Here is a 21,672-nt window from a genome sequence, read left to right on the forward strand (position 1 = left end):
TTAGCAAGACTCTTTACAACTCTTGAAAACAAGATATTCTCGAGTGGAGAAAATTGCATTGGCTTTGGTTCATCTTTGCCCGCGTCTTAAACCTTATTTCCGGGGACGAAGTCGTCAAAGTTTATCTGGAATATCCACTGCGAAAGCTTTTTAAGTAATGCTTTCGGGAATCAAATTAAGCCTTTGCGAATGGGAAAGTTACCTTAAGCTTTTATAGCATTGTGTTTGAAAGTCGCATACCGGTGAGAAAGGACAAGCTTTGGCTTCGCTAATGGCTGATTTTCCAATTGAGGATATTCTTATGTCCGGCGCATTACTAGACGAAGAGAATATGTCGCCAACAACCATTACCTCCTCGGGGGACGATGATTTGCCAAACTTATCGGATGTATCTGGCGATTGTTGGATTGTTTACACCGATGGTTCGCGATAATAAGTATGGCTCGGTATTGGGTGTGTAATCTTGCAAACGAATGGAGAAAAAATTGAGAAGTCGGTCGTTTGGGTTTTGACGCTTCAAATAATGAGGCCGAAAGTACGGCTGTCATTTTCGCGGCTTGCGTCTTTCTCTTCACAAGAGGCGACTAAACTACAATTATTCACGATTCTAAGTTAGTCGCTAGCCAGTTTGGTGGATCGTATGCAGCTTTCGTGGCGATAGAATGGCAGCTTATGTGGACTTAATTCATCGGATTGCTTTCGAAATTTTGATTCTATCGGATTGTCGTACGTCAGCGTCATGGCGTCGCGACATGCGGATTCTCTCGCTTATTTATCCGCATGCGGTTAAGTCGGATAAGCCTCGGCAGATACCATTGAATTTCAAAAGGAACCGAGTATCGATCGTCCATCGAGGATGTGCGCGATATGTACATCACTCAGAGTTGTTTTTTCATCAAGACATTTTCTGAGGAATCACGTTATGCCAATTTGATATCTCCTGTGCTGACTCGGAAGCGCAAACGTGATCTTGATAATCAAGCTATCATTGCAGAGAAAACGCTTGATCCACAACTTATGCTATCAGATGACCACAATGATCCTATCAATGATATTGTATCGGTCCATACCGACGACGATCTTGAAGCTGACAATGCTCCAGAGGTTCTTGATATAGAGCTAAGTTTTCCACTTACACCTTGTGACGAAGATGATTGGCGTCTTCCTTATATCACATATTTACATGATCACATCTTGCCTCCCGGTCATAAAGTGGGTGATCGTGTCAAACGCGATGCTTGGAAATATTGTCTCATATCGACTTCGAACGGTGCATTTGCAACTTTATCGCAAAGGCACAAGTCTTAACCCTATATGCTTTGTTGTCTCGCCAGAGAAGGTTTGCTCCGTCCCGGCGGAAATTCATTCAGCCTATGTGGGAACCACTCCGGCGAAGTCTCGCTCATAGAGCAATGACACAAGGATACCGTGGCCGTGCCATGCAAAAGGATGCTAAAGCGTTTGTCTGAGAAGTGTGTTCCTTGTCAGAAATATGCTAACATGTGAAATCTTCCAGCAACGGAACTTCATCCAATCTTGAGCCCTTGGCCGTTTGCAAAGTGGGGTCTTGACATCGTCGGTCCTCTTCCAAAAGCTCCTGGCAGTGTTCGTTTCTTACTCGTCGCAACTGATTATTTTACCAAGTGGGCTGAAGCTATGCCCTTAGCCCAGATCCATGCTTCAGATGTTAAAAAATTCTTATGGCGAGACATTGTTTGTCAATCAAGATCCAGTTTTATAGACCTCAATAGTCCGAATTGTTTGTAATTCCTTCACTTCACACCCAACTTCGAACTTATCTAGTTAGGTATATTTATTTCGGTACACTTCTTTTGTGTCCACCTCTCAGTCCAACTCTGGACCTCTAGTTAAGTTTTCGGTCATAGTTCGGAATTTCAACTAATTACGTTCGAATATTATTCCAAGTCCATCCCCATTCTTATCAAATCCAAACTCTTATTTAATCCGAATTCTGATCTAATCTAAATTCTGATCTAATCCGAATTCTTATCTAATCGGAAGTTCCAGTTTTAGTCGCTAAAGTCTTCACCTTTGAGTCCAATTCGTATTTAACTTCATTTTATTATTATTATTACTAAATTGCCCCTACGTTTAATTTTCAACGGTATAATCCACGTATCACTATTCCGTTGGCACGCATCGTCGAATTCAAATTTCAGATTTATTACGCGGCGCTGCGTTGCATGGTTTTCGCCAATCGATTTTTTTTGCAATTTTATTTCTGTGCATATTTTATTTTTTTTCTGTGCATTTTCGGCCATCTTTTATTTAACTACATTGCGTCCCGTATACGTTGGTTTGCCATTATTTCGTTCCCGATAATTCACAAATTTTTTTTTTTTTCGACAGTCAATTTTCCAATTATTTCTTTTCGCACGACACTTCGTTATCATTCCGATCATTTTTGTTTCTTCTTTGCCATATGAACTTTGTTCGCATGCCAAAGAGGGGGCGGTGTTTCGACCCCCACCTACGTGGCAAAACATCCATTGGTAGGAGTCTCCACTTTTATTCGCGATCGACAGTAGGGCTAAAGCCCCATTCGCAATATCATGGATTAATGTACAGGCCCATTAACTCATGAACCTTAGCCACATGGCTTGCCACTAATGTACGTTGATTTATGTCCAGATTCATTTCTTATCAAAAAGATAATTATCAGTTGAAAGTTATAGTCTATCACAATTACTCAAGCTACAAGATTACTTGAGCTACAAGGACTCTCTACTCTACCTATATAAATACCAAACTATTTTTCATTCAGAACTACGTTCTTGAGACTTGATCCCACTGATAATTTGGGTACTTAGGCAACCGCAAGGTACAGTCTCATCATTCCCCCAATCACCATCATTTTTCTAATTACTTTTCTATGTTCTTCGTCTTTTTCATCAACATTTGGTGTTTTGATCATATTTGGTCAAAATAGTTATGTTATATGTTGTGGGAATATCTCAATAAATATAGTTTTGCATTTAAAATAATGTTTATCTTATCTCTTTTCGTATGATTGGGAACGCCTTGCTATTCAAGTAGCTTCAATGAACTTCGCTTTATTAGGCAATCTCACAAAACTTCAATCAAACTTTTATTATTAAACAACAAAATAAAGTTGAAAGTTTTTATCAAGGGTGAGTTTTTTTTTTAATGGATAGTGGGGTTTTCACGTTATAAGAAATTTGGATGAGTGATCAATATAATATTCATATATAATAGTTCTGCATATATAGTTGCAAATATTTTTCAGAATAATTAATATAACATCACATATTCGTAAATAATCTTTGAAGATCCCACATAGTAAGTCATGTATAATTTAAAGAATAATTAACGAGAAATCGGGAACTTGATAATTTTTTATGATCCCACATAGTAAATGAAACATAATTTATTTTTATGTCCTGTTTGAAGTTGGTATTAAACACCACATTGGATAATTAAAAGAAAATCGAAAACTGGATTCAAATACATTGAACTGAGCTCAAAGAGTAATTAACATGAAATCGAAAACTTTATGCAAATACAATAAACCAGACTCAAAAAGTAATTAACTAAAAATCGGAAACTGGATGTAACTGCATTAAACTAACGTCAGAGAATAACTAACGAGAAATTATAAATTGGATGCAAATCCTTGAAAAATATTTAATGGAAAATTGGAAACGGTATGCAAATACATCAAACAAACTTCAAATAATAATTAACGGGAAATCGGAAACTAGATGCAAATGCATTGAATTAATCTCAAAAAATAATTAAAAGAAAATCAAAAACCGAATGCAACTGCGTTGAACTAACCTCATAGAATAATTGGCGGGAAATCAGAAATTAGATGCAAATGCATTGAAATAACCTCAAAGAATAGTTAATAAAAAAATCAGAAACCGGATGTAATTGCATCGAACTAACCTCAAAGCATAAATAATCAAAAACTAGATGCAGATATATTGAACTAACCTCAAAGAGTTATTAACGGGAAGTCAGAAATTGTATGCAAATGCAATGAAACTAATCTCAAAGACTAATTAACGAAACATCGAAAAATGGATGCAACTGCACCGAACTAATCTCAATGAATAATTAACATGAAATCATAAATTTGATGCAACTACATTGAACTAACCTCAAAAAATAATTAACGGGAAATTGGAAACTTTATGCAAATGCATTGAACTAACCTCAAAGAACAATTAACTAAAAATTGAAAATTGGATGCAACTACATTGAGCTAACCTCAAAAAATAATTAACATAAAATCAGAAACTAGATGCAACTACATTAAACTAAAATAAGAGAATAACTAATGGTAAATCAGAAATTGAATGTAATATCTTGAGGAATATTTAACGGAAAATCAAAAACTTGATACAAATGCATTGAAATAACTTCAAAGAATAGTTAACAAGAAATCATAAATCGGATGTACTTGGTCGAACTAACTTCAAAGCATAAATAACCATAAATTTGAAACTAGATGTAAATGCATTGAACATCGGACTAACTTCTAAAAATAATTAACTGAAAATCAGAAACTGGATGCAGATGTATTGAACTAATCTGAAAGAGTAATTAACGAGAAATTGGAACCTGGATGGAAATGCAATGAACTAATCTCAAAAATTAATTAACGAAATATCGAAAACTGGATGCAACTGCACTAAATTAACCTTAATGAATAACTAATGAAAATTCATAAACTTGATGCAACTGCACTGAATTAACCTTAAAGAATAATTAACGAAAAATTGGAAACTTGATGCAACTGCATTGAACTAACCTTAAAGAATAATTAATGGGAAATCGGAAACTAAATGCAATAACTATATTGCACTAACCTCAATGAATAATTAACAGAAAATCGGAAACTTGATGCAAATGCATTAAACTAACCTTGAAACATAGTTGTATTATTTGTATGGGGAATATAATGTCTCGACAATTATAATTTTGCATTTTAAATTTTGTTTATCATAATTCTTTTATTATGATTGAGAGTGTCTTGCCATTCAAGTAGTTTCAATATCATTTTCACCACATTGAGCATTTTCATCAAACTTCAATTATTAAACCTAACAACTAAAAGAAGTCGATAGGTTTTATCAAGGTTTGATGTTTTCTTTTTATTGAGAGTGGTGCAAAAAATTTGAATGAGTGATTAATATAATTTTCATATATATCTCATAGCTCTGCATAATTGCTAATTAATATTTTTTATAATAATTTAATATAACGGCACCTGTTCGTAGGACGGGTTCGAAAACTAGTATATATAGGTGCCAAAAGCCCAAGCTCAATACAAACAAACTCGGGTTTAACCAATCGGGCTTAGTTAAGCCCAGCCCAGCCAAATTTTAGTATAATAATTAATAAAGAATATATATGAAAAGAAAGAGAATTTTGAGTAGACCACTCTCCACTTTGTTCTCTCCAAAAACCAGTGGCGGTGCATCCAAAGCTTCCCCGCTAGTAGCCAAATAGTTGGTACTACTGATATCATTTGAACACATTTTGTCATCTAACAGATTAAGACGTGTCTATTCAACAATCATCATGACTATAAAGTATTCAATCTCAAATTTACAAAACTATCAAACCCATTTCACATGAAAACTATAAACCCCATTTCATTGCATCATGATCAATAGGTATAAATCCAAATTGGGCACGGCCCATGTCCTAATTTTTGTTACGTAACAGATTCTTAGATTACGTAAACTTTTTATGAAAGATATTTAGGGAATTGAAAATATATCATAGAGATAATAACTAAACCCTATAAAGTTTAGTACAACAGATACCCAAAATATTTAAGTCAACAAAAATTGTGGAAATTCTACTCATATTGTATCCCAATAAATCATATTATATCAAAAGAAGGCCTATCTTGGCTATCTCTAAGTATTGAAACAGTTAACTGTTTCTGTTAGAACTGTACCTAAGTCCATAGACAAAAAAACAATAAAGCTATGCCCCCCATCCATCTCACCTAAAGCAAATCCTGCAAACTGAAGCCTCCATCAGTAAAAAACGGTACTACGCCAATTAACATAGATGCAGAGTTAATGGTTCCTCATTCGGTCAAGTAGCAGTCTTAATAATGCATATCAAAAGCAGGTAGCCACAAAGAGCCTAAATCCAAGATTACACCAAATACCCTCCTTTCTTCTTCTTCAGCATTATTAGAAAATAAGCCTATTAGTACCACCATCGATGTACACTCTAGCATTGGCTACATTGAGTTCAATGTCATCCATTTGTTCACCTTGTGCATCAACCAAAGATTGTCATATCAAGGAAAACTTGGTGTAACTTTCGGTTAAACTCCTTTGAATCTCCTTAACTACTTCCTGCCTCTCCAAATTCTCTAAATCCAATTACGTATGACCAAAGAAACACCTTAACTTGTCCATTCACGATACCAACTTATCAATCTCTTCATCGGTTGCTACTTTTTACCAAAGAGCATTATAATACCTCCTCTTGGACCTTCTTTATGTTACAGAACAATCCGGTTTCTCAATGCTTGAAAATCATTCATCATGTCTCTTAGTTTAATTCTTAGACCATTTGTGACCGATATCCATGTCCTATCAAGTATCAACAAGACTACCTTCACTATAGTAATAATTTGTTTCTTCATTGTAAAATGTTTATGCCTTGGTTTGGAATTTGTTACTTAAGTAATCCCCTATATATTCCTGTCTTACATTCAACAGATGGGAAGGAAAGCAGAGACCATAATCCTCCCACTTGAGGTCATTTGCCATTTGAAACCTTCTAAATTCAGTGATGCTCAAGAGTATCACCTATGGCAAAATCGCCAACTCAAGATTCTTGAAGCTGGTCTTGTCCGATACCCTTCCATTCCATTAGATAAGTCAAATCCTTATGCTATTCGGCTTTGTGAAATAGTTCATGGAAGTGAGATGAAAGTCCATTAATACTGGAAAGAACTCTGATCTTTATCATGGATAACTGCTAATGGAACTACTGCAAACGTCTATCATTGGGCAGATGGTTTTCCCCTCAGTACCAACCTGTATGTCTCTCTCCTATGCTCAGTCTTCGACCATAAAGATGAGACTTTAGTTCTTGATGAGATTGATAAGTTATTAGAGCTCATGAAGAAAACATGGTCAACACTACATTAGACTGGTCAAGAGATTCCAATCTTACTTTAATGATATTTGCCTTGCGAAGGACATAAACCATATTAGAATCCATTCGATCTCTTAACCCTCGAAGGACTTTGGCACTGTGTGTCGATTTCATCTCTTCCTTTAATTCTTGAAGATCAAGAAGTATAGTGGAAATCGCTTCCATCTCAGTCTTTACTGCACTGACTTCTTCAAAGAATTGAGTAAGGTTCTACCAAAAGCGCAAGACTGGTTGCTGCAATTAGGGGTGTTCATGGGTCGGTTCTGGGTCGGTTCTTATCGGTTTCGATTCTGGGTCTATTTTTAGCGGTTCCTATCGGGTTCGGTTCTTTTGGGTTTTTTCTTATATTTTGAAAACCCATACCCATACCCATTAATTAAGTCGGTTCCGGTTCCAATTTCGGTTCCTTATCGGGTTATACATTTTTATTGCTAAAATGATTATTTTTAGTTATATAACCGATATAAAAGTTGGTTTACGACGACTATAACACTTGTCATCGATATTTTTGTCCTCTCATAAGAAGAAATGGTCCTAAATTCAATAATAATATTTGAAAGTTATCTAAAAATGTTAAATACATTCTCATACATTATATGCATGTGTATATTTTAAATCGAATATATGTATATTATACTATACGTAATGCGTCATATATAGAATAAATACCAGACGTACCACAATTGTCAGTTAGCATTGCACGTATTCGTTATCTAATATATATACATGTAATATATCAAGCACGTACACGTTCATGCATTAGTTAATATAGATAGTACATTAGTTAATTCATAGTATACGACTATACGTGTAGACGTAGACACGTAAACATTAATATTAATATTTATAATACATTAATACACATATTTAATGTAATATTATAAAAAATGCATTTAATAACACACATTCACTATTATGCTAAATGTTACATATATTTAGTATAATTTTACACCTAACAAATATAGACTATATATAATAATAATGTTTGGGTTTGTCTTTATTTAGTGTAATATAATACTAAATTCTATATATCAAAATCAAACTAATCGGTTCCGATTTCGGTTCGGGTACCCATCAGTTTTTTACTATTCGGTTCTAAAGGGTTCGCTTCTTTATCGGGTCGGTTCTTGAAGACCCACTTTAAATGGGTCTAACATTTTAGGACCCAGAACCGCTATAAATGGTTCCGGTTCGGGTTCGGGTAATTGGGTACCCATGCACACCCCTAGCTGCAATAGAATAGAATGCTAAAAAAGATTAAAAAAAAAAAACTACATATTCTTTAGACTTAATTAGATGGGGGGAAAATAAAAAAAATAAAATTTTAGATTTGAGGTTTTCTTTTAAACAGGATAGAAAGAAAAAAGACAAGGGGTTGAATATGGTAATAGGTTTTTGGTAGAATGTGTATAAGGTTTATTTAATTTGTTATTATTATTATTTTTTACTTTGAGAAGTCTATAAAAAATTAAGAATAGATTAGGGAGATTTAAACAAATTTGGAGACGTGTCACTAATTATTATTCTATCCGATTTTTTAGGAGCCAATCATATTACTCGGGATGTAAAATGGAGCCATATGGTGAGCATAGCTAGTAAATTCGTGGACGGCAAAAGTTCGATACGGCAATTATTCGCCTAAGATTCGAAATTTTCAACAATAATACTTTTAAATATTCGGTCCAATAAAACGCTAACGGTAAAAATACGATATACGTGTTTTAAACGGGTATAATACGAATGCATTCCTTTAAAATTCGGCTATATATTTTACATTTAAAATTTTGATATATAAGTATATAACGTTTTTATTTTTATTTTTACAATTTTATTCATGAAAAAATAATACAAATGTCAAATTTTTTGTTGTACTTACTATTACTAACACATTTATATTTGGTTCCAACTAAGACCCGACCCAACCAATTTGCGAATTAAACCGTATCATTCAAAAATTTGCCGAATTATTTATTTTATTCGCCAAACCTTATAATTCGCGAATAATTCGGCAATTATAAGCCCAGCCCAACCAATTCGCGAATTAAACCGAATCATTCAAAAATTCGCCAAATTATTCGTTTTATTCGCCAAACCTTATAATTCACGAATAATTCGGCGAATTACTAGCTATGATGGTGAGGAGAGAAAATGTGCACGAGCTTTTATATATATATAGGTGGCAAAAGCCCAAGCTCAATACAAACAAACTCGGGTTTAACCAATCGGGCTTAGTTAAGCCCAGCCCAGCCAAATTTTTGTATAATAATTAATAAAGAATATATATGAAAAGAAAGAGAATTTTGAGTAGACCACTCTCCACTTTGTTCTCTCCAAAAACCAGTGGCGGTGCATCCAAAGCTTCCCCGCTAGTGTTTCTGCAGATCGATAAGCTCAATTAAGGTAAATTTTCAATCTTTCATATACAGATCTTTAATTCAATTGATTACTCACATGCCCTTTTTTTTAATTTCCAATAAATGTTACTAAAAATTATACCATTATTATAGATTAAAATCTAACTATTGCATGCTATTTAACATTATACTTAATTTTTTGTTTAATTGATAATAGAGATGGCTGGTAGTGATTCAGAGACTAATAACTCACCAGGAGAGAACTCAAAATCAAATAATGACACAAACCCAATATCGGAAACCGAGATTTCGATTGGAAATATATCTCGAAAAGTTCAAGATTCGCTTTCCATTGCGAAAAAACACAAGTTTTGGGAAACTCAACCTGTTGGGCAGTACAAAGATTTAGGTGACTCCAGTTTACCTGAAGGACCAATTGAACCGGCTTCGCCTTTGGAGGAAGTGAAACAAGAGCCGTATAATTTACCTAGTCTTTATGAATGGAGTACTTGTGACATTGGGTCCGAAGCGACTTGTACTGAGGTTTATAATTTACTTACGAATAATTATGTTGAGGATGATGAGAATATGTTTAGGTTTAACTATTCAAAGGAGTTTCTTCGTTGGTCACTTCACCCTCCGGGTTATTTCAAGAATTGGCATATTGGGGTTCGAGTTAAGGCTACTAAGAAGTTGGTTGCTTTTATTACTGGTGTACCTGCTAGGATTCGGGTTCGTGATGAGATTGTTAACATGGCTGAAATCAATTTCTTGTGTGTTCATAAGAAGCTTAGATCGAAGAGACTTGCACCGGTTATGATTAAGGAGGTTACGAGGAGAGTTCATTTGGAGAATATATGGCAAGCGGCTTATACTGCTGGTGTGGTTTTGCCTACACCAATTGCGACTTGTCAGTATTGGCATAGGTCGTTGAACCCCAAGAAACTTATTGATGTTGGGTTTTCCAGGCTTGGTGCGAGAATGACAATGAGTCGGACTATTAAGCTTTATAAATTACCGGAATTAACCATCACACCAGGTTTCAGGAAAATGGAGCTGCGTGATGTTCCTGCTGTTACCCGTCTGCTTAGGGAGTACTTGTCGCAGTTTGTTGTTGCACCGGATTTTAATGAGAATGAAGTTGAGCATTTGCTTCTTCCAACTGAGAATGTTATTGATAGTTTCGTGGTTGAGAGCCCCGAGTCTCATGATATTACAGATTTCTGCAGTTTCTACACTCTTCCGTCGTCAATCCTGGGAAATCCAAACTACTCTACTTTGAAGGCTGCTTATTCGTACTACAATATCTCCACAAGGACTCCACTGCTTCAGTTGATGAATGATGCACTTATTGTGGCTAAGCAGAACGACTATGATGTCTTTAATGCGTTAGATGTCATGCACAATGAGTCTTTCCTGAAGGATTTGAAATTCGGACCAGGTGATGGACAGCTTCATTATTATCTCTACAATTACAGGTTACGTCAGGCCTTGAAACCGTCTGAGCTTGGCCTTGTCCTCTTGTAGTTCGGCTCTTTCAAACTTAATTTTTGGTATGGATTTGCTGGAGTATTTGTTTCAGTGGCTCTTGAATCAGGGGAGAGATGCATTCTCATTTGTGTTATTTTTGTTTTCTTATAAATGACAAGGACAGTTTTTCCGATTGTGTGAGAGATGTAACCTTTTGTGGTTTTTCCCATTTAGCTCGAGACAGTTCAGGCAATGTTACGATGTTTGGCCTGCACTTGCGTGGTTGGAGTTGTAATAAGTCTGGGTTGGGAATTCTTCTTGATATTATTTGGTACACCTGACATGATAACCGTTTGTCTTTTTGCACTCTCTAGCTCAATTAATATATTTTGTGGTTATGAACACTACTGGTTATATTTCTGGTTGAATGGTTTACTTACTACTATTTTTGTCAATACCACTTTATCTGTATCTTTTGAGCTTTTGCGTCTTTGCTATTACTTGTATACAACTGCTTAATTATTGCTGGTTCATGTTTTCTCCTCCAATTGAGGTCTTGATATTCTATCTCAAACAGATGCTTTGAGTTGCAGTTCTTTGAGGGGGGGTTTGAATGCTATTTTACATCACGAACTAGAGTCCTGTAAATTCTGTTTTCACTGAGATGGTGACCTCTCAGGGTAAAAAGTACTTAGTTTGTTTTGCCCTCAGTTTTGGTAGTGAGTCGTTTTCCCCGAAGACAGTTTAATTCATGAGATCTTTGGTCCAAACTAGATTTCGTTATGCATGTGTTTCGTGGGAATTAGGAACCAAGGCAGCCCATTATATGCCAATGGAGAGCACTGGCACACGTTTGTATGTATACTTAGGCTTCTAACTCTAACGGACTTTCTATCTTTTTTTTTTTTTTTTTTCCGATAATCCTATCCATCCATATATTAAGTTTCAAAATATTTAAGATTACATACCAAAAATTCTGGTGGAGACTCGATTCCTGAAAATCTAATTACCCACTTGGCAATAGAATGAGCCTCTCCATTTTGAGTTCTACTTATCCAGTTACAGGTAATAGGAAAATGCATAGAGTTAAGATGAAACTTGATACCACTCATGATAGAGGTACAGGTCCAGTCTGAAGGATCTTCACTTGTCTTGATTATTGTCATGACCCTCTGATTATCTCCATATAGAATAGCAGCTTCAGGAGAGAGAAATTCCATAAATTTACATGCTAGCTCAATAGCAATGTAGTCAACTTGCATGGCACTGGAGGTTTTAAACTTTGTGAAGGCAACGCCTACTATCGAACCATCTATTTTTTTATGCATAGAACCCCAGCAGCTCCATTGCAATTAGACCTGTCAAATGCAGCATCACAGTAGAATAAGGAGTGCATGTCAGGATATACATTAGGGCTGAGTTGTACTGTAACATCTGTAGACCTTTGAACTTCTGACTTGAAAGCATTGAAGTTGTTAGACCATGTAACAGAGTCATTCATATCTTTGTGAGAAACAGGGGTTTTCTCAAACTTAGCTGAATTTCTGTGTTTCCAGATTTCATATACTGTTATAAGACATAGCAAACCTCTGTGACTGAGATCTTCATTATCAGTGCTCTATCGGTCTATCCATTGTCTGCAGTTCACATAATTATACTCCTCTATTCTAACAGCAGCAGCAGAGGCAAACCACAATCTTTTGATCCATTCACATTCAAAAAAGAGATGCAAGTCAGATTCAAGATGTTTGTAACAAAAACAGCATGTCAGGTCACCTTTAAACTTCCTAGAATGAAGAAGATCTCCAGTGGGAAGATAATGGAGGTAAAGTTTCCATAGAAAGAGCTGTTAATTGGCTTCTATTTTGTGTTTCCATAACTTCTTGACTGTGTTGAGATTTAAAGAGGAACTGGATGCAAATGTAGACTCTGAACTGATGAGCCTATATGCTGACTTCACTGAGTAAGTGCCTTTACTATGTCCTAGCCATATCAGGCCATCTTGTGAAGTATTGGGTCTGATGATGTGTTTGATAAAGGACTTTCTATCAATGGATATGCTCCATTGCAACTGTATATGGAGCTGTAAAACTCTATATGGTTCCTGTAAAACTGCCCTGGCTCGAGTTTGTTGCCTGCTTTTCTGAGGGCAACTAATCACTGCGCCAAGTACTAGATGCTGAATAATCCATTATCATAGTTTCACTGCAGACAATAGTTACTGGTTGCAAAAATTCTCGTTAGACGCAATGAACTCCGTTTGTTAGAAGGAGACTCTGTACCTACCCTTTTTTCCTTCCTTTTTTCCCCCTCGCTTCTGTGCCCAATAGGCCAATACTATGCGACTTGGGCTTCTAACTAATGTAGAACCTAAGCAATGCGTAGTTGTACACTTGTATGAACTATGAAGATCATCTATAACTTATTTTGTTCTTTGGTAAAGTTCATGACGTCAAGTGTTCTTTAAATAGTCTATGTATGTACAGCATTGAATGTTTAATGTATACGGGAAATCACAGAAACAAATAAATAAAGGAAATTTTGTGATAATTTGTGCAAAGTTCTGAAATTTAAAATACATCGTATGACGAAAAGAAAAGGTTTATTCAAGCAACTATCAACGCTAAAAAGAGACTAATGGTTCAGTCTTCAATCTAAAGAGACAAGTGAACAAGAAGCAGCATCTTGCCAGTTCTACACATAACACATCCTATATTCGAAGGCAAACAGGCTACAACAAATGAAGTAGCAGGTAATCTTCATTCGAAGCTTGAAAAATTATCAAGTGAATGGCTGCGTCAACGGCTAGATGGTCAACTATCTTTTCCACAAAACACTTGCACATTCAACCATTTTTCCTAAAACTTTCGCAATCTTGCTGCTTGAAGCACCACACTTTTATAGCACAAGTAAAGTTGCAGACAATGTTAAACAACAACGAGTTTAGGCTCGGTTTTATTAAGAGCGTGCAATGAATTAGTTAATGGATACTGTTACATGATAACCATGAATCTCAGGTGAAACCAATCAATGCTTAATTGTTCCATTTCTGCTATACTGAGCCAGATTTTAATCGAGGTCGTGAAAATTTGTGGATTTGAAACATAGATGGGTGTAGATACTCCAGAATGAAATTTGAGACCATGACCATTGGTTCCTCCAACTATTCTACACCATAACCGAGGTCTTGAGATCAAATTAAAATGTAAAGGGCAATGGTCTTAAAATCAAATTTAAATTTAAAGAGCAATGAAAGCTTTTCAAATTTCACTAGCCGTTCGGACCACAGCAAAGTTGCAATCAATTACTTACAGTGATATACTTGTGCCTACCCTACATCAGAGGAATGCAATTTTTAGAGAGCTGCAGGTAAACTAGGTAAACAATGATATCGAGCCCATCTCATGTTGTATAAAATTAGCACCTATACAGTCAGTATTTACTTGGCCTTATTGCTCTCTGAGAGAGAGAGAGAGAGAGAGAGAGAGAGATCATAAATAGCACAGCTCAGTAGCTTCCTTAGGTCCCAAAAAAACCGAAATCTCTAGTTATGTCAATCAAGGAAAACGATGATGTCACAACTCACAAGAAAGTAAAATTAGAAATTACACCGTAATAACATGAGTCGACTCAATTCTCATATTCCCTCCGTCTTGGCTAGATGCGGGAATTCTAGCAAGTTCGCGCAATAGATGTAGAGTTCAATTTGTCTTTTCCCGTTTCGCAGACATCGTCCAACTATAACATTAGCATCAAATCATCTACTAAATACCACTAATATGGGCGATACCTTCTGCCACGGCTGCCATCACCACGACCAGGAGGACTTCCACGTCCATGTGAACCACTGCCTCGATCATTCCTACGTTCATGCCTTCGAGGCGGAAGCGGTGGAGCCTGGGCTTCTGGCTGTTGCCTGCACAACATGCACTATGTTATTAAATGGATAACTAAAGCAGCCCAAGTTACGTTCATAACAAACTTGATGCTAGAGAACCCTATTGATTCGACTGCTACTTACAGAACATAGCCAATCTGACCATCTGGGAGAACCATTGGCACCATTTGCATTCCAGATGGCATTGGGCCCCTGCCGTATATCATAGGCTGCAAACAAGTACAAATCTGTTAGCTATGACATGGATTCAAATTTGTACACCTTAAGTGCACGGTACTAACTACAAAACCCACCTGTTGATAACCAGTAGGAGCACCATATCCAGACCCTAAAGCTCCATAGGGATCTCCAACAAACCCATAGCTAGGTTGTGGAAGGTAACTAGGAAAAATTTGTGCTTGGGGATAAGAAACTTGTTCATACTTCTTTTCATTCTGAGGCTTAGCAAGGCAGACGTCCAGTACCTGGCCTACATTTCACATCAGATAAATTTAAGGTCACACAAGGTATTTGAGTCAACAAATATTTGCATATGTTCTTTATTCAAACTCTAAGTTCTATCAAAAAGAAAACTTCTATGTGAGTCACAAGCACAATGGGGGACAATTAAGGAACTGCTCTGCCAGTAATTAATATCTTTGAAAAAGATAAAACATGGCACTCATATTTGCAATTTCATTTCCACTTGAAACGTAAGTTTCTGGAAAATTCAGTTTGAAGCATTGCATAGGTTTAAATAACATATTAATGCCCTGACATAGTAATTGCATGGGTAAACTCAGATGAGTGCAGTACTGCTCAATGTGCTAAGCTATCCATACTGCAGAGGTTTGTGGAATCTAGCATAGACGCACAGCTAAAGTTGCCAACGACATTATCTTCTTTTTTAATCACTAAAACATGATTAATACATCCACATCAGTGACAGACGGTAGGGGAAGCTTTAAGTCCTTCCCCCTCATATTTTTGAAGTTATCCTTGTGAGGAAAATATTACTATTGCATGATGAAGGAATTCATGTGATTAAACATTCACTTTTTGCAAACTAAGATATTTGATCAAGAAAAGTAAAAAAAACAATGATGATAACAATAATTAGTTGAAAAAGTAAAGAAATAGGAATCCTTGACAAGAAAAAAGAAAAATGAACAAAGCTATTTGCTTAGAATTTACTACTGTACTGGCCTCATAGAATCGGAATACAGCAGTCTGGGGACCATCTATCTAATTATAGTCGTCAGCTGTTTTTAAGTCTACTTGAACCGCCTCAAAGATAAGGTTAACCAATATTACCCCCCCACTAGATGAGCCAATTAGGATTCCCCCCCCCCCAACTAGATGGGAAATTAGGGTCTCCCCCCTAAATACACACAAAAAAAAAGTCAAATTGGGTTGACCGAATTTTTTTTGTGTGTATTTAAGGGGGAGACCCTAATTTCCCATCTAGTAGGGGGGAAATCCTAATTGGCTCATCTAGTAGGGGGGTAACACTAGTTCACCCTCAAAGATATTACCTTCTAGTTCATAGACTTCTGTTTCTTTTACAGCCTTCAATGCACTCGACCTCTCAGCATAGTGGATGTATCCAAATTCTCTCTTGCTCTGCCCAGATTTACCAGGTGGCAGGACAACTTTTGTAACCTCACCATGGCGTCGGAATAGTTCTTTCAACTTCTCAGTTGTAGCATTGCCAGGCAGGTTTTTCACATAGAGAGCCTTCACCTGAGAAATTCAAGCAAAGATACTCAAATGCACAATTCAGTACACATTGTTCAGATGGTTGAAGGGAATAGAGAAGGAGCACAAACAACTCCATTAAGAATTCCACGTAAAGGACATATAATAGCTATTCATAATCTCTATTTACCATCCTGTATACACAAGCAAGCCACAGGCTCCAATAACAGTCTTTATGATCAAATAAGATAATTTTTTGCAAGGATTATATATTTTCTATTATAATTTTTTTCAATCATCGCTCATACGTATAAGAGGGTGATTACTGGTGTGCATATTTTTCTGGAAAATCAACAAACATGAGTTCACTTCTAAAGCAAGTCAAGGATGAAAAGCGAACACATAAATTAGGGATATTATGGTTGGTATGATGATACTTAAAATTTGGATAATGGAAACTATATATATATATATATATATATATATATATATATATATATATATATATATATATATATATATATATATATATATATATATATATATATATGATGATCAAGGATGAAAAATTGACTTCGATACTTGAGCTGGCTCCAAGTTGATGCATTTTGCATTGTTAAGGCTCTTGCCAGGCCACCTGGGATCTGGGAGCTTTCATAGAAGGAAAAAAAATGATCCGATGAATTCTACCAAATAGATATCACCTAGATGGCTTCATAAGCCCAGCAGACAACTAAATGGCACATTTGGTGTTTGTCTTCTAATTTTGTTACAATATATGTTCATTGTAAATCTCCTTTGCGACTTTTTAGATGAATACAATAAATAAATAATCAAAATATTTGTTAACGTGGCATAATGCAATATAATCCTGATATGCTACTTTCATCATTGAAAAATAAATAAATTGTTTCTGCACCAATATCTTAATCAGAAGAGTATATGCCAAGTATCAGGAAGTTAGTCATGCCGCCATGGCAACTTCTAAATACACCATTCCAACTAATTGACTGGGTCATCAATTTTCATACCATTATAGCGGTAAAAATATGAACTTAGACAAACTTTTATGACTGCTAACAAAAGATAAATGATTCAAAGATTCTCACTAATCCTTTTTAAAACTTAAAACTTGAAAGATTTTTTATTTTTATTATTATTAGTTTTTGCACTGTAGAACAACAGAGTGAATGAACAATGGCATAAAATTCGAGTACTTTTAAATAAGGTACTTAAATATTTGAAAGAATAAACTTGTTCATTCTACTAAAAGAAATGGAATAAAATTACACAGCAAGACACACTTACGGACCATGCTTGCAGTACCATTAATTGTAATTTCAATCCCTTTACAGACCTGGAGGTATTAGCTACATCATCTTGTAAATTCTACGTTTAGTTACATGTTCTTACCTTGTGCAAGTATGAATTGTATTAGTAGGACCCAAGACCAAGTAATGTTTCTGGGGACCCTAAGCTAAGTCTTAAATATATAATAATTCAAATGGGGGTCCTCCAGATGGAGAATAGCAATGAGATCCATTAATCATGTAGTAATCACCTCAACACTTAGGGAAGTGGACATTTTAGTAGATTGTATGGAAAATCACGGTCTTAAATTAAGACCATATGTTAGCCAGAATTTTTTTGGTAGGCCTCCACTTCTCTAGACTTCTTATGATCCTGGGTATCTAATTATTTCCAAAATCTTGGACCGTAGTTTAGTTACACGTTTAACTGATAATTTTTTTCATCTTATTAGTTGCTTAGTTACACGTTTAACTTGCAAATTGAAAATTTTCTTTCTTCAGAACTAAAAATGTACAAGAAAAGAGTAAAGGGCCAGATAACCTATCTACAACAAGAAAGGAACCACCAAGAAACAACCATCAATAGCCCTAGAATTTGATCATTAGTCGACATATGAACCACAAGATACACAATCCTAAATTGTGCTAAAATACAACAATGCTAAAATACAACAATACATAGAATTTCCACAAAGATTCAAATCCACATTTTCTAACCGTTGCGACATGTACCTGAGCAGCAGCAGGATCTGTTGTAGTCTTAGTTTCTGCCCAGCTAACAGATGGGGTGTTGCCCTCCAGCTTAAATTGTGGGTCCAACATCTTCCGTCTTGCATAATCAGCGCAGGCATTATTGTAAAACTCAATGAAAGCAAATCCTCGATTGCGGCCTGAAATCTGTGGATCCTGCAAAGCAATTAAAAAAAGAATTGGCCTAAAAATTAATAAAGACCGCAGTAACATCTCATGTAATCATGTATGGCACTAAGGCATATACAATCTCCAGGTCATCCGAAATTTCTAACCTTTACAAGATCAATACTTTCAACTCCAGGAGAAGTTTTCTCGATAGCTGCTCTCAACTCCTTCTCAGTCAACTGCTTCGGAATGTTGCCCATGAACAACCTGTATTTAGTTTGCGATAGTGAACATCTCAATGTTCTTCCCTACAGACAAAAATATGAAATAAAAATGAGATTAATTAGCCAGATGATGATGATATAGCATAACTAAAAGGTAGTACTGAATCCAAAGTTATTATCCAAAAAAAAAAAAAAAACACTGAATTCAAAGCAATATATTTACCCTGAACTCTTTGCTTTGAAATTCTTCAATCGCTTTCTGGGCAAATTCTTTCTTTTTGAATGTAATGAAAGAAAAGCCTTTGCTCTCTCCAGTATCTTTATCTTTAATCAACTTGATCTGTTATGTCATTACAAAATTATAAGGGTAGAAAATCTTGATAAGGGAATAAGCATATAGATTCCATAGAGAGAGGGGGTATAGGATTATAGGTCTTACCTCAGTGACCTCCCCAATTGGTTCACAGAGATCCCTTAGATCACCTTCTGTGACATCACGAGGAAGCCCACCAATGAAAACCTCAGCCCCATGAGGAGGAAGAGCAAGAAGTTCAGCATGTTTCTCTTTGTCTTCTTCATTAACAGATTCCGTGGGTTTCTGTTCATCCTCCACAGACTCATCAGCATCATCATGATCTCCATCGCTTTCAGGTAAATGATTTTCCTCAAGATCCTCAGTTTGCAGAGGCTGTTGCCCTTGCTCATCATTATCATCCTCCTCAGCTACCTCCACTCTATCCTCTTCTAGTGTTTCCTCAACTTCATCATCCATCTCTTCATTGTAGTTGTCACTATCAAGGTCCACCTGTTCTTCCAGTTCCACCATTGAAGCTTCCTCTGCCATGTCTACTGAGGTTTAGGTTCTTTTCAATCACTCACCAAGTTCAACCACCTGCAACTTTACACGACAACCGCGGGGAAGCACACAGACCAGTAGCATTTGCCATATAGAGGAATATGGATATGGAATGGGCAAGAAGATCAGTATTAAGGCCAGAAGGAATTGTAGAGCATGAAGAATCTTGAAGGAATTCATGAGTTATGAGATATGTTGCTTTTTCTTTTCTTTTTTTCTTTTTGTTTGTTGTTTTTCTTTGATCGAAAGTTATGAGATATGTTTTCGGAATGATATTTGATTGATTTTCTTATTCTTAAAAAGAGATAGTCATGAGCTAGCTGAACTGGTAAATGTTGGTATTATCAGAGTGGTAATCAAAGAGGATTCCCCACAGGTTCAAGAGGAACAAAAGAATTTTCCACAGTTTAGACCCCAAACTCGTATATTTAAACAACAGTATTAACAAAAAATATAAACAAAATCCAAAAAACAAAACAAAACAAAACAATATTTTGGTTATTCCATTCGTATATCTTCCACACACAGGATAATCGAACCGAACACAACCTAATAACATAGATTTCTCTAACTAATAACACAACCAAATGAAACACTGAAATTTCCTCAAGTTATTCTTAAACAAAGGAACAATTTCATAGCGGCATCCTCCCAGTTTTTTTTGCAGTAGTTTAGACCAAAGACTCCCATATGTAAAGTAACTTTTCCACACTCAATTCTTTTTTGCCTTTTTTTTTTTTTGAAGGAATCATAACACATGCATTTAAGGTTGTCGAAATACGCATATACTGACTTTCACTTGTTTTAGAAAAATCCCCTCAATTCAAAAAATTAGGCATTCAAATGGTATAAAACGTAATAAAACATTCAAAACCATTCTGATTTAAACTTGTAGATAACAATCACACAATACAACAAAACCCAAATGAGCCCAGTAACTTATAACACAATTAAAACCAAAGGGGCATTCATATATTATCATAAAATCATATATACAACTTAAGATTAACATATCAAAGACACATGCAAGCATACTTGAAACTAATTAATTAAACATGAATTTGCATACTGGGTTTGAAACTGACAGAAAAATGAAAGTTTGAGATGGTAGTCAGCTTACCAGTAGTGATTAAAAGTCTACTTTTGAGATAACTTTTGAGATAAAGGATAAAGATTGCTCCTTTTTTGTCGTTCTTTTGAATGAAATGTTAAAGTTTTTATGAAACAAATGTAGGCAAGCCCTATTTTCTAACACTTTGCTCTCTAACGATTTACTTCTGACTCGGACTGAGTTTTTGGAACCGATTCAGGCCCACCCTACTAGCCCAATATGAGTAGTCCACTCCATCTTCTTGGGCTCAGGCCCTGGCCCAATAGTATTGTGTATTTGTACTAACTATACCAAAATGTTTTGGATGTTTTGTGTATGGTCATGGACGTATGGTACTTTGCTATCTTGAGTCATCATCCTAGAAGTGATTGCACGAAAAACAAAAAATCGAGACTGTATGTACTGTGTAGTGAGCATGTATGTAAATTGCCATTCAATCACAATCTAGAGATGCAATACAGTTTGGAAAAGGCCTCTTGTCTTGATACCTCATAGCCCACTTAGCAAGTTCATGGGCCTTCCCGTTAAATAACCTACTAATCTAATGCATATGAATTATACTGTGAGACATAACCTAAGAGAGATTTTTAAAGTTGTTAAAATGGACTCTAATTGCCATATTAGGTTCTCAAACGTAGTAAAAGGTGCAGAGTTTGCTAGAATTTGAATCACTGTTTGGTTGTCTCCTTCAATGAAAAAACAACTTGCTGATAGAGAAATCATGGAGTTTGGAGT

General features: G+C 35.7%; 2 protein-coding genes and 1 pseudogene across 3 annotated transcripts; 1 reads left to right on the forward strand and 2 right to left on the reverse strand.

Moving 5' to 3' along the window:
• Positions 1-6,200: 6,200 nt before the first annotated feature.
• On the reverse strand, positions 6,201-8,925 carry LOC147495835 (syntaxin-112 pseudogene; annotated as a pseudogene).
• Positions 8,926-9,443: 518 nt separating this feature from the next.
• On the forward strand, positions 9,444-11,407 carry LOC147495836 (glycylpeptide N-tetradecanoyltransferase 1-like). The gene is made up of 2 exons (XM_086564559.1): positions 9,444-9,579; positions 9,751-11,407. The coding sequence occupies exon 2, from the start codon at positions 9,753-9,755 to the stop codon at positions 11,058-11,060; it is 1,308 nt and encodes a 435-aa protein (XP_086420685.1). The 5' UTR covers positions 9,444-9,579; positions 9,751-9,752; the 3' UTR covers positions 11,061-11,407.
• A 3,085-nt stretch (positions 11,408-14,492) lies between these two features.
• On the reverse strand, positions 14,493-21,115 carry LOC147495837 (heterogeneous nuclear ribonucleoprotein Q-like). 2 transcript variants are annotated; one of them, XM_086564560.1, is made up of 9 exons: positions 20,947-21,115; positions 19,410-19,868; positions 19,194-19,310; positions 18,914-19,054; positions 18,621-18,794; positions 16,416-16,623; positions 15,195-15,370; positions 15,025-15,110; positions 14,493-14,919 (listed from the first exon to the last, which is right to left on the reverse strand). In XM_086564560.1, exons 2-9 carry the CDS (start codon positions 19,812-19,814, stop codon positions 14,778-14,780), a joined length of 1,449 nt encoding a protein of 482 aa, XP_086420686.1. In that variant the 5' UTR covers positions 19,815-19,868; positions 20,947-21,115; the 3' UTR covers positions 14,493-14,777. The 2 variants fall into 2 exon arrangements, with proteins under 2 accessions (XP_086420686.1, XP_086420687.1); XM_086564561.1 differs by having other exon boundaries at positions 19,410-20,151; positions 20,947-21,074.
• Between the last annotated feature and the right edge of the window lie 557 nt (positions 21,116-21,672).

This window comes from Coptis chinensis, chromosome 6 (assembly GCF_015680905.1).
Source record: "Coptis chinensis isolate HL-2020 chromosome 6, ASM1568090v1, whole genome shotgun sequence".
Taxonomy (NCBI): Eukaryota; Viridiplantae; Streptophyta; class Magnoliopsida; order Ranunculales; family Ranunculaceae; genus Coptis; species Coptis chinensis.

Bases quoted from the DNA above. Each gene is read 5' to 3' on its own strand.
- LOC147495836 (XM_086564559.1), top strand. From the start codon at position 9,753: ATGGCTGGTAGTGATTCAGAGACTAATAACTCACCAGGAGAGAACTCA.
- LOC147495837 (XM_086564560.1), bottom strand. From the start codon at position 19,814: ATGGCAGAGGAAGCTTCAATGGTGGAACTGGAAGAACAGGTGGACCTT. The intron at 15,371-16,415 runs GTAATATCTTTG...TGTGAAATGTAG, and splicing joins AGAAGTCTATGAACTAGAAG to GCCAGGTACTGGACGTCTGC. The intron at 14,920-15,024 runs GTAAGTAGCAGT...CATGTTGTGCAG, and splicing joins GGTCAGATTGGCTATGTTCT to GCAACAGCCAGAAGCCCAGG.